This window comes from Primulina eburnea, chromosome 8, assembly GCF_022965805.1.
Source record: "Primulina eburnea isolate SZY01 chromosome 8, ASM2296580v1, whole genome shotgun sequence".
Classification (NCBI taxonomy): domain Eukaryota; kingdom Viridiplantae; phylum Streptophyta; class Magnoliopsida; order Lamiales; family Gesneriaceae; genus Primulina; species Primulina eburnea.
In genome coordinates this window covers 35820590-35840504 of record NC_133108.1, presented here as the reverse complement: position 1 = coordinate 35840504, position 19915 = coordinate 35820590, and the positions used below count along the sequence as shown (strand labels likewise).

The window sequence follows — 19915 nt, the reverse complement described above, 5'->3', positions numbered from 1 at the left end:
TTTGAATAGACTAACAATATTAATTATCTTAACTAACACTTAAAAAATTTACCAGAAAATTAAAGCGAATAAATTTACCCTAAATCGAAACTAAAATCGTGTAAGAAGAAAAATTTTAAGTGTTGTGAAGTGGTAAAATCGTGTGAGAGAGAAATGTGTGTGGTAAAATGGATCAAATAGCGACAGTTTTTGGTTAAACCGTCGCTATTAGCGACGGAAGTCGCATTTGAAACTTAGCGACGGTTTTACTTATATCCGTTGCTATACGTAAATAGCGACGGTTTGTTTTAAACCGTCGCTAAATACGAATTTTTTTTACGAGCTGCGACTGTAAAATAAAGTTTTTGATGTGTCAGGGAGTGCAGCTAAAAAAATTCTGACCTAGGGACTGAACACAAGTTTCACTTTCTGAATGTGGATTTTTCTCCAATTCTCCCTTATATAAAAGGAGTTTATGACACCTCATTATAATAACGTGATGTGATTATATTATTACTCTTCTTATAATTTTATTGTGTTACTGTTTATTTATTGTATATATATTTGAATAATATCATGTTATTATATAAAAGAGTCTATGATACCTCATTATAATAATGTGATGTTATTATTTCATTGTTTATATATTTTTATTGTGTTATATAATAATTATATATATTTGTATAATGTCACAACATTAGACAAAAGGGGTCTCTGACGCCTCATTATAATATCGTGATGTGATACACATAATTATTTAAACATGATTAACATACACATCATATTATTACCATAAAAGTTACATACACACACATTTATTTTTTTAAAATTTTGTAACGGTCATAAACGACTAGTTTTTACCCTATAAATATGATTTTACAAACACATTCAATAACTACAAACTTACTCTTCCTCCCTAAAAATTTTCTTTATCAAAATTTTTGAAAAAGAAGAAGATGATTCTTTCAAAGTTATTTTATATAATTATTTTGGTTAATCACTAGTCTTGTATTTATCGCAGAATATATGCCTACAATTTTTTCTTTATTTTTAAGAATGTTTATACTTATAATTTATCTGTTACTTTTTATTGCCATATTAATATACTTAAAACTTAAATAATAAAATGCATTCTTATTTTTCTAGTATCACCATGTCAAATTTGACAAAGCTCGAATTTGTTGCGTTTAGGGATGTAAACGAACCAAACCGTTTGTGAGCTATTCGAAGCTCGATTCGATAAAAACTCGTTTGAGCTCGTTTAATGAGGCTCGTTAAGATAAACAAATCAAACTCAAGCTTTACAGTATTCGGCTCGTTAGCTCGTGAACATGTTCGCTGTTAAGTTCATGAGTAATCTTTTAGATGAAAAAAATAATAATTTTGATATTTAATTTATTGATTTTGTATATTATTTATGAAATATATAGAAAAATCTATTAAATTTATTTATTATAATAAATTTACAAATTTTAATAAGAATATTATATTATATATATTTTAATGAAAATTTAAATGTATAATTCATATTTATTAAGTTTGTTTAGACTCGATAAAGGCTTGAAAAAGCTCGTGAGCCATGCATATATTCGTTAAATAAAGCTCGAGTTCGGCTCGATTATAAACGAACCAAGCTCAAACATTCAAGAGTTCGGCTCGACTCAGCTCGATTACATTCCTACGTTTGACATTATGGGAAAAAATTATATGTCATGGACTCTCTATGTAGAAATGCATATTGAGTCATTGGATTTAAGTGATACCGTTAAAGAAAATAGTATCTCATCATCACAAGAAAAGACAAAAGCTATAATATTTTTGCATCGACATCTTGATGAATGTTAAAATGTGAAAATCTCATTGAAAAAGATTTCACGACTTTATGGAAATGATTAAAAGAAGATTTGAACATATAAGAGTAGTTATAATTCCGACCGCTCATGATCAATGAAATAAGTTAAGATTCCAAGATTTTAAGAAACTCAGAAATAAATTAATCAGCATACACTAATTTTCAATATTTACAACTCTTATTTCAATATTCAATAGTTGCACTTATTTATTTTCAACAGTATATTTATATTTATATTTATCTATGCAATAAATCTTATTTTCTTGAAATGACAAAATTATCCCTCGGGCTTGAAGTATTTAGCTTGTTCGAGCCTTTCGCGGTTTTCACCTCACGATTCCCCAATTCGCCGCTTTTCAGAACTAGGGTTTCATATCTCAGCCGTTGCCTATTATTTTCTTCTCAGTACATGCGTTTGCTGCAATGGCGAATGAAGGCGAGGCAGGGCGAGGGGCGATATTCAGAGATATTAGGAGATATTACTGCGAGTATTGTGGGATTTGCCGCTCCAAGAAATCTCTCATCTCTCGTCACATCATGTCTCAGCACCGGGTGAGTGCTTTTATATTGTCTTGTTTTGGGTATTTGAATGGATTTTGAGGTTTTACGTTTTTATGGACATTTGTGGCGTTGGGTGTTGGGTGAATTTCAGGAAGAGATTGCGGAGAAGGAGCAAAACGAGGGAGATGGAGATGGAAATAAACTGAACACTTGTGATGAATGCGGCGCTAGTTTCCTAAAGCCTGCACATTTGAAGCAGCATATGTTAAGCCACTCTCTTGAAGTAAAGATTTTGTTACAGTTTATGGTTTTTCAGTTCTTTCCTTCTTTATTTGACGCTTCTGTTCCGTGTCACTTAAAAGTGTTTATTTTATTTACGTTGCAATTGAAAAGATAGCTGCTTGCAGATTGAAGTAAGGTTGGATAACCCCAACCTATTGATTTTCATCTGGGCGTGAAGCATTGGATCCCACATACCAGAACTCCAAAATGCGAGAGGCGTTAAATTTCCTTGAATGGATTAGTACCAGGTGGGGGACTGCCTGAGAAGCTCCATCAAGTGAGCCTCTGTCACGCTCTGTTGTTTTTCGAGGTTTGAGTATTCTTTTGTGTTGTGAGTTGGACCGCAGCCTGGAAACCCTGTGAAAGGGAAGTTCAACAAGTCTTTGTTCTGATGGTAATTGTTTCTGTCTCAGAGATCTTTTACATGTCCAATAGATGAATGCCACGCCAGCTATAGAAGAAAGGACCATTTGACCAGACATCTGCTTCAACATCAAGGGAAATTGTTTGAGTGTCCCGTGGAGGGCTGTAAAATCAGATTTACTGTGCAGGGTAATATGAAGCGGCATGTGAAAGAGTTTCATGATGATTCTGATTCTTATTCTGCTGACATTAAGAACCCAAAAGAATATGCCTGTCCAGAAATTGGATGTTGCAAGGTGTTTAAATATCTGTCCAAATTGCGCAGACACGAAAATTCCCATGGTTAGTTGTTGTTATGGAATTGTTTTGTGAGCAAAATATTTTTTGGCTTTTGATGGTTTTATATCATCTACTAAGTTATGAGGAACCTCAGTTGTCGAGGAATTATTCAAGATAATTTGTGAACTCATCTATAAGATATAATATGCTTTGAATAGAGTGAGATTCCTATTAAAACTTTGGTTTCCTTGTTTACAGGTGAAGAGGATCTATGGAAATCTTGAAAAAGAAGAGTTTTATATATTGTGAAGTTTAGGTCGAGAGAAGTAAAGAGAACGACGGGTGAAGAGTTGCTTATGGCCACTGGAGTTTTTGTTGAACCTGACCAAATTCAGTATTGAAGATGCGCGTAACGAGTTTGGGTGATTGACTCACATCGTGATCGTGTTACTGTCTAGTATTGACAACATTCGAAGAACAACACTGACACAGGGGATCAATCGAAGAGTGATTGTGTTTGGTTTTGTGCAATACGTTTCGTCTTTATGCATCTAGTTTTTAGTATTGATTTAATTTGATGTGTTTTGGTTTCCTTGATTGTCAAGGAATTTAGGTTTGTTAGCCTCACTAGTATCGGTTTGTTAAAATGTTCTACATAAATTTCTAGTGAATTTTTTTGTCACGAGGCATCACACAAGTATTCGTACTTGTGCATGATTCAAATAACTCGTGTTCATTTATTAAAGTTTACGTGTGTGTTAAATATTAATTTCCATTACAGTGTTGTGTGCTAGTGTTGACAGCACCGATCACAACATCAAATTCTGATATACTCGTTTACAATTATTTCATGTACATTTAAGAGCAACAATCCTTTCACATATGATCGTTGAAAATATTACATATTATCATTGAAAAGAAAATTGACTGTTGGAGATTTTTAACTATAAATATGCAGATTTCAAAGTAAAGAATGATTGATGGACCGAACGATTACAACATGGCACACAATTTTCAAACTGCATTACTTCAAACATCTTCAAACATACTTAAACTGTCTAACCATTACCTTAAATTATTCGAGATGCCCCTCGAAACATATTCCATCCAAAGAATAAGTGGTCATCCGATAAGTTCATAACCCGCATGTCTTGCCTTCCACGTACGCCCATCTATCCCTTGCCCGAGTTTCTTGTGTGCAAACAACCATGGTATGAATCTATGCTTCGGTATTAAATGCTTGATTTCCGTTTCCAGTTGTTTTTGCTGGTTTATGTTCTTTATGTACAGTTGGAGCTCTGATTTATGTGTGCTGGATTTCAGCTCATTTGATTGTGGGATTTTTAGAACTGAGGATGATATAATAGGAGGACTTAGGAGGCGGGTGAATAGGATTATTTCTCCATCGAGAAACGACCCATTTCTGGCAAGACACCCTAGCAAATAAAAATTACTCAAATACAACAATAAATTTTGATTTTTTAATTCAATGAGCTAGTAAATTTTACAGTGAAATGATTTTATAGTTAAACAAAATTCCATAGTGATATTTAGAAAATGACCAAAGTGTGCTTTGAAGAAAGCCAAAAGACGGATAAAATCAAACCATAGCCACCAAGAATCTGTTTCAAATACTATATCATTCATAAATAATTATGATCATGTAATTAAATAATGTATGTAGTTATTTAATTATTTTTGTTTAAATTAATAACTATGTCGCTAACGTTCATTCTCTTATGTTACTTTCTTTTTTCTTTTAATAGGATTCACAAAGTTAACAACAACAAAACCCACGAAAAATTTGTAAAATAACTTCGGTCAACTATTTAATCAAAAAAATGACATCTTCACCGGAAGGAAAATTGACATATAACCAATTTGGCAAAAATACTTGCATGGTGTCAAAAAACACTGACGTGAACGTGTCTGACGTCGCGTTAGCATTTCATTAAAAAAGAATCAAAAGTCAAAAGACAAGTTAACTTGCATGACAAAAACTCAAATTTAAATATTTAGAACCAAAAGACAAAATATATAGGTAAACTCTGATGCAATATTTTTAAATTGTTCACTTGGAGGTCCACCTCCACGGATCCACATCATAATCTATTACTATATTAAAACTGAGATATATTTTATTCGATGATATCACCTTCTCATGTTGTGCCTATCAATTTTTATAATTATCATATTACTTCTATTTTTATTTAAATTACAAACTTATCTTTATTCCACTACCTAATTATAAAAATTGATTCAAAAAAAGTAAAAAAAAAAAAAAAAAAAAACAAAACCATGATTAAACAAGATGCGTTCATTTATAGTTGTCCCTTCATTTCTTGATGAAGCCATTTCATCATGACCCTCTCCACAAGTCTTGTTTAATCTTAATTCGTATTATATTTTTGCATTTGCTTGCTGAAGATATATAGCAGTAAAATATGATCAAGTTGAGCTTGAATCATGGTCTTTCTGATTAACAAAATGGAAGATTTTTATGGTCTCTAACGAAAAGTAAACTTCATCAAGTTCATTCTTCGATCACTATTTACAGAATCATCAAGAAAGTCATTTCTTTGCATCTAAATCACATTAGCATACATACTGCTCTCTGATTTTCTCTTCTTCTTTTTATTCGTAAAATTGCTGGTTCGGTTTAACTCCGGCCCGCGAGTGCATTGTTTTGTGTTTCTTTCAACTGTAAAGTCGTCTCTTATTTTCAAAGCAACCGACAAAAAGGGACAAAAAGCAAAAAGAGGAGCAACAAATGGCTGCACTTTTAATGATTCTTGAAGGCGTCGTAGCAAAACTAGGAGAATACTTGGTGCCCCCAATCAAGCGCCAATTCAACTACATGTGTTGCTACGGCAACAACATCAAGGACCTGCAATGTGAAGTTGACAAGCTGCTACGCACGGAAGGCGGGGTTCAGCTGCAGGTTGATGAGGCCCGGGGGAATTTAGAAAGAATTGGGCCTGATGTGGAAAACTGGCTAAGAGAGGTTGAAAATATCAAGAACGAAAGACATAACCTTCATGCTGACGCGGCAAATGTTTCAGAAGTTTGTATCCATGGAGGGTTAACGGGTATGAAATCGCGTTATCAGCTAAGCAAGAGAAGCAAAAAGATCGTCAAAAAAGCCATTCAACTTCAACAAGAAGGCAAATTTGGACGAGTATCTTACCCTGTTCCATTAGGGGAGATGCTATTCTTTGATCCTCCAGTTGTGTTAGCTACTGAAAACACAGAGGTTGCGGAGACTGAATGTCCGCCCATCGAGTCAGACAACAGGTTTATAACCAGAAAATTTGTGGAGGAAACAATTATAGCCACTTTACAGGATAGAGGTGTCAAAATTGTCGGGTTATGTGGCATGGGAGGGGTTGGAAAGACCACAATGGTAAGAAGAATTGGAAAATTAGTGAAAGAAAAGAAAATGTTTGATGTGATAGTCATGGCAGTGGTAACTCAGCATCCAGATCAAAAAAGGATTCAAAATCAGATTGCGGAAATGTTAAATTTCAAATTAGAAGCAGAGCATGAGTCGAACAGAGGAATTTTACTACGCAAAAGAATATTGGGTATAAAAAGAATCCTTGTCATACTAGATGATATTTGGGGAAGACTTGATCTAAATGAGTTAGGAATTCCACTTGAATTATCCCATATTAATTGCAAAATTTTGTTAACATCTCGAGCACGAGATGTATGTGTTCAAATGGGAGCTGGCGAGACTTTTGAGCTACAAGTCTTATCTAGGGAGGAAGCATGGATTCTTTTCTCTGAGGAAGCTGGTATATCGGACAGCGACTGTACCAATCTATACGCAATAGCAAAAGACGTTGCAAATGAATGCAAAGGCTTGCCTGTTGCCATTGCATCTGTCGCCAGGGCACTGAAACAGAAGAGCAATCGTACATGGGAGAATGCTCTTGTACAGTTGAGGAATTCGACCCCAACAAATATTCTAGGAGTGCTAAATGATGTGTACCGGCCGTTGGAGCTTAGTTATTTGGCACTAGAAGGTAATGACGCCAAAGATCTCTTTCTACTTTGTTCTTTATTCCGAGAAGACTCTAATATTTGCATTGAGAACTTGGTAAGGTATGGAATAGGGCTAGACATCTTCAAAGGAATAAATAATATAAGAGAAGGAAGAATCAGAACGCATGCATTGATAGAAGTACTAAAAGACCGTTTCTTACTTCAAGATGGACACAAAGAGGGATTTGTTAAGATGCATGATGTTGTTCGTGATGTTGCTATATCAATTGCAGCAAAGGATGAGCCTAGATTTCTGATTGATAGTGGTAGCACAGGAGTGTGGTCACAAAGGTCCTTGTACCAGCACTACACTTGCATTTCTTTATTCTCAAACTTCGCAAATATTCCAGACGAAATAATATTCCCTAATGTCGTTTTCTTATTATGGGAATCTATGAATCAAATAGGACGAATATATAAGATTGAGATGTTCGGAAAACTCAATGTGCTGGACCTGCGCTGTACGGACATTCCAGCAGTACCATCATCAATTCAAAAGCTTCCAAATCTTCGTGCATTGCATTTATGTGGTTGCGGGCTCGAAAATCTATCCATAGTTGGAGAGTTGATAAATCTAGAAATCCTGTGTATTCAAAGTACTGAATTAAAGATATTTCCAGCAGCACTTGGAAAATTAGCCAATCTGAGGCTGTTAGATCTGACAGATTGTGAGAATCTCCAAGAAATCGAACAAGGGGCAATTGGAGGACTGCTTAAATTAGAAGAACTGTATGTCACAAAGAACTTTGCTGCATGGGGCGCAGGAGTCTTTGAGTTAGGGAAGTTACCTAATCTGACCACCCTAAGAATCTTGGTAGCAAATGGAAAAATTACAGCTGAAAACATTAACTGTTCCTCTGAGCTTAAATACTATGATATATCCATAAGCGCAATCTCTGAACGGTTGATAACATGCTATCCATCAATAGCTGACATTCCCCACGAATACAAACGTTCTTTCGACAAAGTTATGGATTTCTACCTTCCTACAGCTACTTATCAAGGGGAATGGATCAGCTCTTTGCTTAAGAGAACTGAAGATTTGAGGTTAAATGGAGATGGCTCGAACAATATAGTGAATGCATTGGGCTTAAAAGGTTTTCAGCACTTGAAGCAACTGGGAATCCAGGACTGTAAAACGGTGGAACACCTAGTATCTACAATGAATGGGAATACACAAAGCTTTGGTGTTTTTCCAATTCTGGAGACCTTGTATCTCTGTCAGGTTTCCTCTATGAACGAGATATGCATTGGCCAACTACCAGAGAGATCTTTCGGAGAATTAAGATATCTGCATCTCCAAGAATTGATCAACCTAAAGAATTTCTACTCTGGACCAAGTCCAAAATTCCGCCTTTCCAATCTCAGATCCATGTACATTTATCAATGTCGAAATTTAAAATCTTTATTTTCGAATTCAGTGGCTCAGAGCTTGTTGCAGCTTGAAGAGCTAGATATTGGGGATTGCCAAAAGATGGATAAGGTCTTTTTTCACGAAAATGGACACGACAGAACTTCAACTTACAATATGGAGTTTCCAAAGTTAGAGAAATTGGTCCTTAGATGTCTACATAACCTCAGTAATTTCAGCACAGGCATTGCCAAAATTTTATTCCCTCGGCTGAGGGTTTTGAAGATGGAGGACTTGCCACGGTTCAAAGGTTTCTGTACAGCAAATAGAAACTTTATTTCCAGGACTGGTGATGACATGAACTCGCAAATATTATTCAGTGAAATGGTATGCATCTTCCTCTGTGTCCTGAATACAATTTGCTTATACGATCCTTCACGGTGTTTCTTAGTTTTTTTGTAACAAAAAAGTTACCCATTATTACACTCGGTAACCGAACACAATGTTCCTACTTTAAATAATAAATGCAGGTAGACTGTCCAAGAATAAAGACGTTGTCACTCCGAAGAATAGGTGGAGTATCAAAAGTATTCTGCCACCAACTTCCTTCATGCTTTCTCCAAGAACTTGAATTCCTGGAAGTGGATGCTTGTTCTGGATTAAAGGCCATATTTTCTCATTCTATGACTCAAGGTCCGGTGAAACTCAAAGAATTAAGAATAAGGAATTGTAGAGAGTTAACTAAAGTGGTTGAAAATCAAAATGAGGCACAACAAAATGCAAACACAAGCCCACTTAGCAGCAGCAACACTACGTGCATATTCCATCAACTCGAATACCTGAAAGTGGATATGTGTGATAGACTGGGAACCTTATTCACTCCTTCTATAGCCCGAGATCTTGTGAAACTCAAAGAACTACGGTTGACAAATTGCAAAGAACTTGAGGAAGTTATTGAAAAAGAAGAAAATCAGTTACAAGTGAACAAAAATTCAAATCCATTTCCCCAGCTCAGGTATCTGCTTCTATCGAATCTACCAAAACTCAAAATGTTTTGGAAGACGGCCCATGACTTTGAAATACCCTCCCTGAGGGATGTAATTGTGGACACAAATAGCCCAATAATGGAGTATTTAGCAAAGATTGCCAAGAATGCTAAGCAAATGATTGCATATGGAAAGACATGCAAACAGGGCGTGGGAGAACAGGTATGTGTTCTTTCTTAATACTTGCTACAGTTACAATGTTAATAAAAATTTCTTCAGTTTTCAATGCTAATCATATGCAACTTGGATGTAAGTAGTAGGTTACAATGTGCAACTTCTAATATAGAACCTAAAAGTCAAGCTACTTTCCTGAGTTGCCAAACAAAAGTAGCTGCTGTGTACAACTCTTTATGGTATCGCACATTCTAGTCATAGTTAGAAATGCAAATTAATCTTTATATTTAAAATGTTGCGAAGTAACTCATGTCAATATAGATGGATCATGATCTGAAAATAACTAACCAAACAGTTAGTTGTTAAGCTGATTCAATCGAGTAAGCGCACATCACTAGATCTGCAGGTTGCAAGTTCTAGAGTCAGTTACGAGGCTTCAAGATATAAAGCATGAGTGAGTGATGAAGCGAAATATAGTGATTGATGTACACATGAGATGGAGGATGACATACAGAATGAAAAATGAATTCAAGAGTGATGCTTTTCTTTATACGTGAGAAGAGGAAAAAAAAAAAGAACAAGAGTGAATCCTGAGTAAAGTTTTGTATCACAGACTGTGTAAACTTTGTGTGATACTGATCGAGCTTTTCTTGTACAGTAAATCTCCAATAAAAATAAAATAAAAGTTTATGCTCGAATGAATTGCAAGTGCACGAGTCAAGTTATAATATAGTGTACAAGAACCCATAGAGATTAATTAGAAAAATTTAACTTAATTACAATTCTCTAGTTAACTAAATCGAAAATTGGATTAATTAATAAATTAAATTGAAAGTCAAACAAAATAATTTACTAACACGATATAAATCAAATTAATAAACAAACAAAGGTTAGAATCTTAGTTCACCTACCCCTGAATCTCTTCTAACGATTGAATTTCAATAATTAAATCATTCTTTTGACAGGATTCCCTAGTCTATCAATATACTATGTCGAGCTATATTGATATAATTGATAAAATGCAGTAACCAAGTGTCCTTGTATTATTTAACAATTGGAATCGCATTAACGAACTTTGGAATCCTCTAACTTTCAACATATTGGACTATGACTATCAACATGTATCCAACCTCATATGTCTATGTAAGTTGTAGATCCATGAATTATGTATTATATCATGTTATAAAATCTCCTCTCGATTTCAATTATAGCACATAAAATCTCTTTAAAGTTGATCATACTCCAAAGTTGCAAGAAACGTTAATAACATAATCAAGTATACTTAAACAAAATTCAATCTTCAAAAAGATGATTTTGTCCGAACCACCTTAAAACACAATTGTTTTTCTCTTTTGTTTCACTACACTTCTAATTTCATTTGCGCATTATTCATTTGTGCTCGAAAACAATAACAAGTCATAAGATTTCAAACATAAGATTCGATTCTGGTCGATCAAATATCACAAAAACTGGCCTCAGTCTCAGGTTCTAGCCTATTTTGATTGTGAAGATGAGTATATGTAAAAACCATCACTGGGTGAGTTTAATGCAAGCGTTAGATTAATACTGAAACTGATTGCTCTGCTTCTGAAATTCAGGCTTCACAAATTTGCAGTCCAGTGAACGCATCTAATGAGGTATAAGTCTTTTAATTCTGAAGTCAATGACAATTTTTCACACATAATTTTAGGCTATGTTATTCGTTGAATTTAGAAAGCATATAATCATGGTTCACTGATTGAATTGTCATAGTGATTTTCCAGTCAACTAGTAATTCATGCATATTTATTGTTTCTGACCTTGAAGAAATTTTCAGTTAGGCAAATAAGAGATTGCACGTACGCTGCATGATATTTACTTTGGAAAATATATCAGCGGTGACTAAAGAAAAACACTACTCAAGGAAGAATATCCCAGTACGTACAATTCATGGTTGGCCGTAAAATTGTTTGAACGACCAAGGGATGAGTAGTGATTTCAAGGTGACTATAGAAATTGCTGATGAGATTGAAATGGTGGTGATTGTGTGTGTAGGTGTGGCTAAGCACATAATGTTATAGTTTCCACACACCTAGCTCATAAATAGTTAATGGAAAAATTACCAAAATGTAACATGGCCACAAGAGCTCATTGTGCAATCACGCTTAGGTCTGAATTTGGGACGTGACATTATTGCCGTTTAATCATGCCAACTTAGAACCGCAACCACGAGAATGATAATATGAGACCACAAGCCCCAACAAAACCTCATGCTCACTCAAAAATGTGGAAACACTAAAACTAAACATAAAATCCTTAAGCCTGTCGGATCATGTCCAAGTGATTTGTTTATTTTTACATGTATCAAGATCTGAGAGTTTCTTTCTGCCAAATCGAATTATCCTTAACAAAGCTCCGGTCATTTTGCTCTACACAAAGCCTGTCGCAAATGTCTGTCAGTATTTCATAGTTTTTGTAAGATTGTTTTTTTCTTCCAGGCAACAATCAAGTTGAATGCCGTTTGATATTTTACATGTTTGTAAAACATGTCTAAAACAAGATCAATTCATAAAATACATCATAAAGTAGACTGAGTGTTCTGTTTTTTTTTTTTTTTTTAATTTCAGACGTCAGAAAGCCGCGAGACACGGTATGCTTCTTGCGAGGTACGTATATCTAATTAATTTTACTTTCCTCTCACAGAGCATAAGTTTGTCGTCCATCCATTTAGTTGGGTTGACGGGATTGAATCCATAAATAACGTTGTGATTATTAAAATATTTAAGTAGGATTCGATTTGGTTTGGACACATTTCGGTTTGGTTTTTTGTTTTTCAAATGTTTAATACGGAAATTGAACCATTTAATCTCGATTCGCTTCGGTTTATAAAGTTTAATTAATAAAAATAACACAAAAACTCTTGTGAAACGGTCTCATGGATCAATTTCGTGGGTCGAATTTCTTATTTGGGTCATCCATGAAAAAATATTATTTTTTATGCTAAGAGTATTATTTTTTATTGTGAATATCGGTAAGGTTGACCCGTCTCACAGATAAAGATTCGTGAGACCGTCTCACACAAATCGTACTCATGAATAAATTGTTAGTAAAAATTTGAATCTTCTTTTAAAATATCTAAAAATATCAAACATTTGATAATTAAATAAAACTATCATAATTAAATATAATAAAATGATTAGAAAAAACCAATGCAATATTTTGTATTAAAGTCTACACAAAAACTCTTGCCAGATGGTCTCACAGATCAATTTCGTTAGACATGTCTGTTATTTGGGTTATCCATGAAAAAATATTACTTTTTATGCTAAGAGTATTACTTTTAATAGTGAATATCGATAGGTTGACCCGTCTCACAGATAAAGATTCGTGAGACCGTCTCACAAGAGACCTACTCTCATAGCCTTTTGAATGACGATATATTACCCTTTATCTAATTGAAAATAATATATATAAAACTTTTAACTATTTTAATACATGTAAAATGATTGGTTCGATTGTTCTTTTTTTTCCATTTAAAACCAGAAAACGAACCCAAGAATCGAATTTACCAAAATCTAAAAAATGAAACCGACTGAAAAACCTTTTAAATCGAACCAAATAAACTGAAATTTATGGAGATGTCGGTTTTTAAAGAAATATATAAGTGATAATATTGTAATTTTAACTCACGTGGGATAAATAATAATCAATACACAATATTGTAACCAAAATTTAATGGGATTGAATTGAATTATTAATCTATCAAGTCAACCAAACATTTGATCCATGGTGGTGGTGGCGTGTATAAGTGGAGGCGGCAAAAATGTCTTTTTAAGGATAAAAAGGTTGATTTCATGATGGTGGGGAAGTAGAATATATCATTTCACATTTTTTTGGCTAACACTTGTGTATCTGATGGCAGTCTCATATTTGCAATCACGAAGAAGAACCACCAAAATTACTTCTTCCACCAGATTGCAGCTACGAAGAAGAACCACCAAGTTTTGACAGTGATTTTGACAGTGATTTTGAAATTGGAATAGAGAGAGACGAAATATTTGACAAAGAAGAAGAAGCTGCAGAGAGGAGAAGAACCACGTGGTGGCAGCATCTTAAGACGAAATATTTGAGAAAGAAGAAGAAGCTTAAGAGAGGAGAAGAGAAACAAGCGGCAGCATCTTAGATGTCAGAATTATTCCACAATAAAGTCCTACATAAAACTGTTATCTTTCTATATCTCAAAACGATGATTCATCATAGTCTAAGAGTGGGATATTATATTTTTCATCTTGTAATTTATGATTTTTTCTAGTTTTGATCGTGTTAAAAATGAATTCTATTTTAATTTCATAAATTGTATTTTTTTTTAAATTTTTGATCATGTTAACGATGTATTTGCATTTTCAGTTCAGTAGTTTGCATGTTTTTCATTTTTTGTCATGTTAAAAATGAATTTGCTTTTTAGTCTTTAAACTTGCATTTTTTTTATTTATGATCATTTTTTGACCCGAGTCTATTGGACCCAAAATTAAATAAGAAGTCCGAATTATGCTGGCTCAAATAAAAACTAAAGTTCATCGTGTTGAGGCCCATTAAGTTGGAATATTCAGTTGGTTTGAGAAAATGAATTTTATGTTTGCGAACATTGATTGTGCACGTTGAGGAAGTTGACCCACGATCCATGACCAGTGATCGTGGAAGGTGAGCCAAGCAGTTGGAGGAATGCAGACAAAAGCCGAAAGAATAATCATAAAAAGTTCTTGATAGTTTTCATCAACAATCAACTCAAAATTACAACAAAAAATCTCTCCGCAAATTTCATGAATATTGGCCTAATTATGTCGCATGTTTCGAGTAGATTTTCATTTGTTTCCTTCACGTTTCAGCATATTCTTTCAACCTTTTCAATTCTAGTTATAAAAAATTTATTTTTATTCATAATAACATAATTAAATTTGATGTTCATGGATTTCTTCTAAAAATTTCATCATATTTTTTTTAAAAAATCTTCACTTGTGGCTTATCGAAGGAGATAAAACTAACAACCGAATCGAAATCCACGTCGTTTGATCATAAAAGCCAAGTTATTTCACAAATTTGGCACGATTCCATGCCTAGCACACCCGTGATTTTTCTGTGCAAACAGATTTTGGCACACCCAGTTGGACACGAAGATGCCTATGCCTACCAAGCTTATTGAGAAGCATAAAAGAATTCATCAATCACAAGGGAAGGACCATGCCGTCAAGGAAGGGAGCAAACATTGATAATAACGAAAAGATTCCGCAAAGTCCAATATGTTTATGAATCATTGGAAGGGAATGCACTCAGTGGATACTCGGAAAAGGACAAATGATTTATGATTTTTCTGATTCACTTATTGACATTTCACAAAATAAGATATGAATTTCTCATACAACTTCTGCCGAGAAATTATTGAAGAATTTAGACAATGAATACTATTGAGAGAGTTCAGTTCATTGACTGAATGCCCGAATAAATTCTTGGGAACATTGAGAATATGTTAATCATAATTTTTCATGTTTATATGGTTGTATTTCTGGAAATGAAATGCGGATTCATTGAGTCTCTTTTACAGAGTAATGAGGCAAAATTTAGATGAAAGACACAAAAGAAGGATGCAGTCACGTGAATGGAATTCATTGTTTGATACTGGAGAATATATGATTTCTGATTTTTTATATTCATACGATTAAGTTTCAAAAGAAGTAACATTGGTTTCACATGAAGGACTAGAGCAAAGATTTGAAAAACAAGAAGGATCGGTGAAGGATTCTTTCACAACAAGGTAGAATATCAAAAAGAGCATCCCAAAGAATCGTTCCTCATAAATTTCTTTGGGGTGTTTCTTGTGTAACTTCGGACCTGAATTATGAAGAAGAAAAATTGGATTTTATGATGTTAAGTGTCATAAGGCGTTTAGAAGTATTAGTTATATTATATTAGTATTAGTGCCTAAGGATATTTTAGTCTACTTACTTTCGGTGTAAACTTTAACTATATAAACTCTTTATGTTGTTTCTACGGTTCAATAAGAAACTCTATTCTTCTTTTCTCTATGTTATCATGGTATCAGAGCCACCCTTTTTTTTTGATGTTTTGAAAGACTGTTAATCCAGTCTATAGTTATTGGGGATCAAATTACGTTTCTCGGATTTGAAAAGAAAAAGAAGAAAAAAAAAGGGGATTTTTCGGATTTTCTGAATTTTCAGGAGCAGCAAGACGAGAATTGCGATTTCTCACGTTTCAGTCGTTGGATCGTCTTGAAATTTTTACAGTTGGTTTAGAACATATAAGGTACATTCTGAACGATGAAGATCGTTTTTTTTTTGTTTTCTAAGACTGTTCCGTTAGGGAAAAACGGGACTGCAATTTGGGGTTTGAAATTTTCGATCTTTTCATATTTTTCACTTTGATTTGTTCTCGCTTTGTTTGATTGGATTTTGTCAATTTTGGATTTTTCGACTCTGTTGATTTAGTTATTTGGGGATTTCAAATTCTGTTGATTCAAGGATTTCAGATTTGGGGATTTCGTCTCTGTGTCTCTTTCATTATGGCTAGTCGTAAGGATGATTCCCTTCAGTCGATTAGTATTCAATTGGATGGTAAAAACTACACGTATTGGAGCTATGTTATGAAGAATTTTTTGCGTGGAAAATCTATGTGGAGCTATGTTACAGGTGTGCGGGTAAAACCTACAGACGACCAGGCAAACGATTATGCGGTCTTGGTCGACAATTGGGAGGCTGATAATTCGAAGATTATTACGTGGATTAACAATTCTGTTACTCACTCCATTGGTGTTCAGTTGGCTAAGTTTGAGACGGCTAAAGATGTATGGGATAATCTGGCTAGATTGTATACGCGGTCTAATTTCGCCAAACAATATCAATTGGAGTCAGATATTCGCGCACTTCAGCAGAATGATATGAGTATTCAAGAATTTTATTTTGCCATGACTAATCTCTGGGATCAGTTGGCGCTCTCACTGAGTCTGCAGAGCTGCGACCATTTGAACCGTATATTTCTCGTAGAGAAGCACAACGTCTGGTACAGTTTTTGATGGCCCTTCGGAATGATTTCGATGGATTGCGTGGGACAATACTACATCGTTCTCCTCTTCCATCTATTGATTCAGTGGTTAATGAACTGTAAGCAGAGGAGATTCGGCTTAAGTCTAAAGTAGATAAGGTGTCTGTCACACCTACGACTCCATCCGTCTTTGCTGCTCTTCAACAGTCTCCGCCTAGTAACCAAAACCGATCAGCTCCTAAGGTCTCTCCGGATGAATGTGCTTTCTACAAGGGGAAAGGTCATTGGAAGGCTCAATGTCCGAAATTCTGAGTAAAGGCAAGCAACAGCAGCAACAACGACCACCGCAACAACAACGCCCGCCGCAGACCGCTCCATGGCCGTATCGCCCACCTCAGTCCAACAATGCAGTTGCTGCCCCGTCTTTGGATCCATATATGTTTGAGCAGTTTCAGCAGTTCTTTACTTCGCAGTCTCATGCCATGTCAGCCTCCTCTCCTAAAGGTTTGTCTTTGTCTGCTAATTCAGGTAAATCGTCTCCCCTATGAATCTTAGATTCAGGAGCTTCTCATCATATGTTTCCTGATATTGATTATTTTACGTCTGTTACTTCTGCTCCCTCTTTGTCTGTCATGACCGTCGATGGTACTCCAATGCCATTGGTAGGAATTGGCTCTGTTATCACATCTCGTGTATCTCTATCAGATGTATATCATATTCCTAGTCTAACCTTAAATCTTGCATCTGTTGGTCAATTGTGTGATTCTGGTCTCTCAGTTCTTTTTACTTCTACCAATTGTTGTGTTTAGGACCCGCAATCTCAGAAGGTGATTGGGACAGGCCGTAGGGAAGGGGGACTCTAAGTTTTGGATGAGCTCCAAATATCAGATATTGCTGCTTCTAGTGTGGATTTGTCGTCTTTTCGTTTTAGTTGTTCGTCTTCTGATTTTTATCTTTGGCATTCTCGTTTGGGTCATGTTTCTGCGTCTCATTTAAATTTTTTGTTGTCTAAAGGAGTTTTAGGTCATTTATCCAGTCATGATATTTCTAATTGTCGTGGTTGTAAAATGGCTAAATTTTCAGCCTTGCCTTTTTATAAAAGTATTTCTTTTTCTATTGCGCCATTTGATCTTGTGCATTCTGATGTGTGGGGACCCTCTCCTGTATCCACCAAAGGGGGTTTCAGATATTATGTTTCGTTCATTGATGATTTCACTCGTTATACTTGGGTTTATCCTATGAAACACAGGTCTGTTTTTCTTACCATATTCAGTAACTTTAGAGCCCTTGTCAAAACCCAACATTCCTCTGGCATTAAATGTTTTCGGTGTGATTTGGGGGGTGAATACACTTCTAACAATTTTATCAGTTACTTGCTTCTGATGGGACTATCCACCAAACCTCGTGTACAGACACTCCTCAACAAAATGATGTTGCTGAAAGGAAACATCGACATCAGGTTGAAACAGCTTGTTCGTTCTTGTTTTCAGCCGAGGTTCCAAGTGAGTTTTGGGGGGAAGCAGTACTTACAGCTGCTCATGTGATCAATAGAATTCCAATATCTCATAATTCCGGTTTGTCCCCTTTTGAAAAGTTATATAGTCATTCACCTGATTATCCATCGTTACGCGTCTTCGGTTGTACTTTCTTTGTTCTCCGACCACATGTTGAGCATAATAAATTGTCTCCTCGGTCCGCCTTATGTGTCTTTTTGGGTTATGGAGTTGGTCAAAAGGGATAACGTTGTTTTGATCCAGTTAGTCAAAAACTGTATGTCTCACGTCATGTTGTGTTTTTAGAGCATATTCCCTTCTTTTCTGTTCGTGCTAGTTCTCATCACATGACATAGTCAGATTTAGTTCGTATTGATCCCTTCGATACCGACCCTGAGGAAGTTCTATCTGATACTTTGGTTCACGAGGCATCCACCTCTCATGCCCCTGCTCCTACGACCACCCAGTTTTCAGATGAGATTGCGGACGATCCTCCTCTGCGTCAGTCTACTCGTACTCGTAAGTCTACTAAACTCCCTGATTTTGAGTACTCTTCTTATTCTACTTCCTTTGCTTCTTTTGTTGCCTCTGTTCATCGTCTTTCTGAGTCTTTGTCCTATAGAGAGGCAGTTCGTGATCCTCTTTGGCAGGCTGCTTTGGCTGAGGAACTTACTGCTCTACACCAGACTCATACATGGGATTTGGTTTCGCTGCCGTCCGGAAAACATACCATTGGTTCCCGTTGGGTCTACAAGATTAAAACTAAATCCGATGGATCTATTGAACGATACAAGGCCCGACTTGTTGCTAAAGGCTATTCCCAGGAGTATGGCATGGATTATGAAGAAACTTGTGCCCCTGTTGCAAAAATGACGACTGTTCGCACTCTGATTGCAGTTGCTTCTGTTTGCCAATGGAAAATATTACAGATGGATGTCAAGAATGCCTTCTTGAATGGCGATCTTCATGAGGAAGTTTATATGACGCCTCTTCCCGGTGTAGCTCATCAACTTGGTAAAGTTTTCAAACTTTGCAAAGCTCTTTGTGGTCTCAAACAAGCACCACGTGCCTGGTTTGAGAAGTTTTTCATAGTGATCACTTCGTTTGGCTTTCTTCCTAGTCACCACGATCGGCATTATTTGTCAAGCGTACAACGGCAGGTCGTATTCTATTATCCTTGTATGCTGATGACATGATAATTACTGGTGATGATTATATTGGTATTGAGTCTTTGAAATCTGAGTTGGCACGTTGTTTCGCTATGAAAGATTTGAGTGTGCTACGTTATTTTAATTGAGGTTGCCTATTCTCCAAAAGGCTATCTCTTATCTCAATCAAAGTATATAGCTGATTTGTTTGAGCGTACTCGACTCACTGACAACAAGATTGTTGACACTCCCTGTAGAACCCGTAAATTGGACTGCGTATAAACCATGCATAATTTCTAGTATTTAAATTAAAATGATTTTTATTGCATGAATATTTAAATTCTTTTCTTTAAATTTATTTATTTTACGCAGTAGTTTAATTGTTACCTTTTCAGTTAAATAAGTGAGGTCGGACTGGAGTATTGAGA

The 19915-nt window shown here is 35.4% G+C and overlaps 2 protein-coding genes across 5 annotated transcripts; both read left to right on the top strand.

The window, feature by feature from the left end:
- The first annotated feature begins 2178 nt into the window (after window positions 1–2178).
- On the top strand, window positions 2179–4095 carry LOC140837918 (transcription factor IIIA-like). The gene is made up of 4 exons (XM_073203998.1): window positions 2179–2383; window positions 2484–2615; window positions 3028–3319; window positions 3515–4095. Exons 1-4 carry the CDS (start codon window positions 2255–2257, stop codon window positions 3538–3540), a joined length of 579 nt encoding a protein of 192 aa, XP_073060099.1. The 5' UTR covers window positions 2179–2254; the 3' UTR covers window positions 3541–4095.
- Window positions 4096–5730: 1635 nt separating this feature from the next.
- LOC140839461 (disease resistance protein At4g27190-like) lies at window positions 5731–14104 on the top strand. 4 transcript variants are annotated; one of them, XM_073206179.1, is made up of 6 exons: window positions 5731–9041; window positions 9185–9669; window positions 9772–9862; window positions 11413–11451; window positions 12421–12459; window positions 13716–14104. In XM_073206179.1, the coding sequence occupies exons 1-6, from the start codon at window positions 6027–6029 to the stop codon at window positions 13974–13976; spliced, it is 3930 nt and encodes a 1309-aa protein (XP_073062280.1). In that variant the 5' UTR covers window positions 5731–6026; the 3' UTR covers window positions 13977–14104. The 4 variants fall into 4 exon arrangements, with proteins under 4 accessions (XP_073062280.1, XP_073062281.1, XP_073062278.1 ...); XM_073206177.1 differs by having other exon boundaries at window positions 5732–9041; window positions 9185–9862; XM_073206180.1 differs by lacking the exons at window positions 11413–11451; window positions 12421–12459.
- The last annotated feature ends 5811 nt before the right edge of the window (window positions 14105–19915 follow it).

Bases quoted from the DNA above. Each gene is read 5' to 3' on its own strand.
- LOC140839461 (XM_073206177.1), top strand. From the start codon at position 6,027: ATGGCTGCACTTTTAATGATTCTTGAAGGCGTCGTAGCAAAACTAGGA. The intron at 9,042-9,184 runs GTATGCATCTTC...TAATAAATGCAG, and splicing joins AAATATTATTCAGTGAAATG to GTAGACTGTCCAAGAATAAA. The intron at 12,460-13,715 runs GTACGTATATCT...ATCTGATGGCAG, and splicing joins CACGGTATGCTTCTTGCGAG to TCTCATATTTGCAATCACGA.
- LOC140837918 (XM_073203998.1), top strand. From the start codon at position 2,255: ATGGCGAATGAAGGCGAGGCAGGGCGAGGGGCGATATTCAGAGATATT. The intron at 2,616-3,027 runs GTAAAGATTTTG...TTTCTGTCTCAG, and splicing joins TGTTAAGCCACTCTCTTGAA to AGATCTTTTACATGTCCAAT. The intron at 3,320-3,514 runs GTTAGTTGTTGT...CCTTGTTTACAG, and splicing joins CAGACACGAAAATTCCCATG to GTGAAGAGGATCTATGGAAA.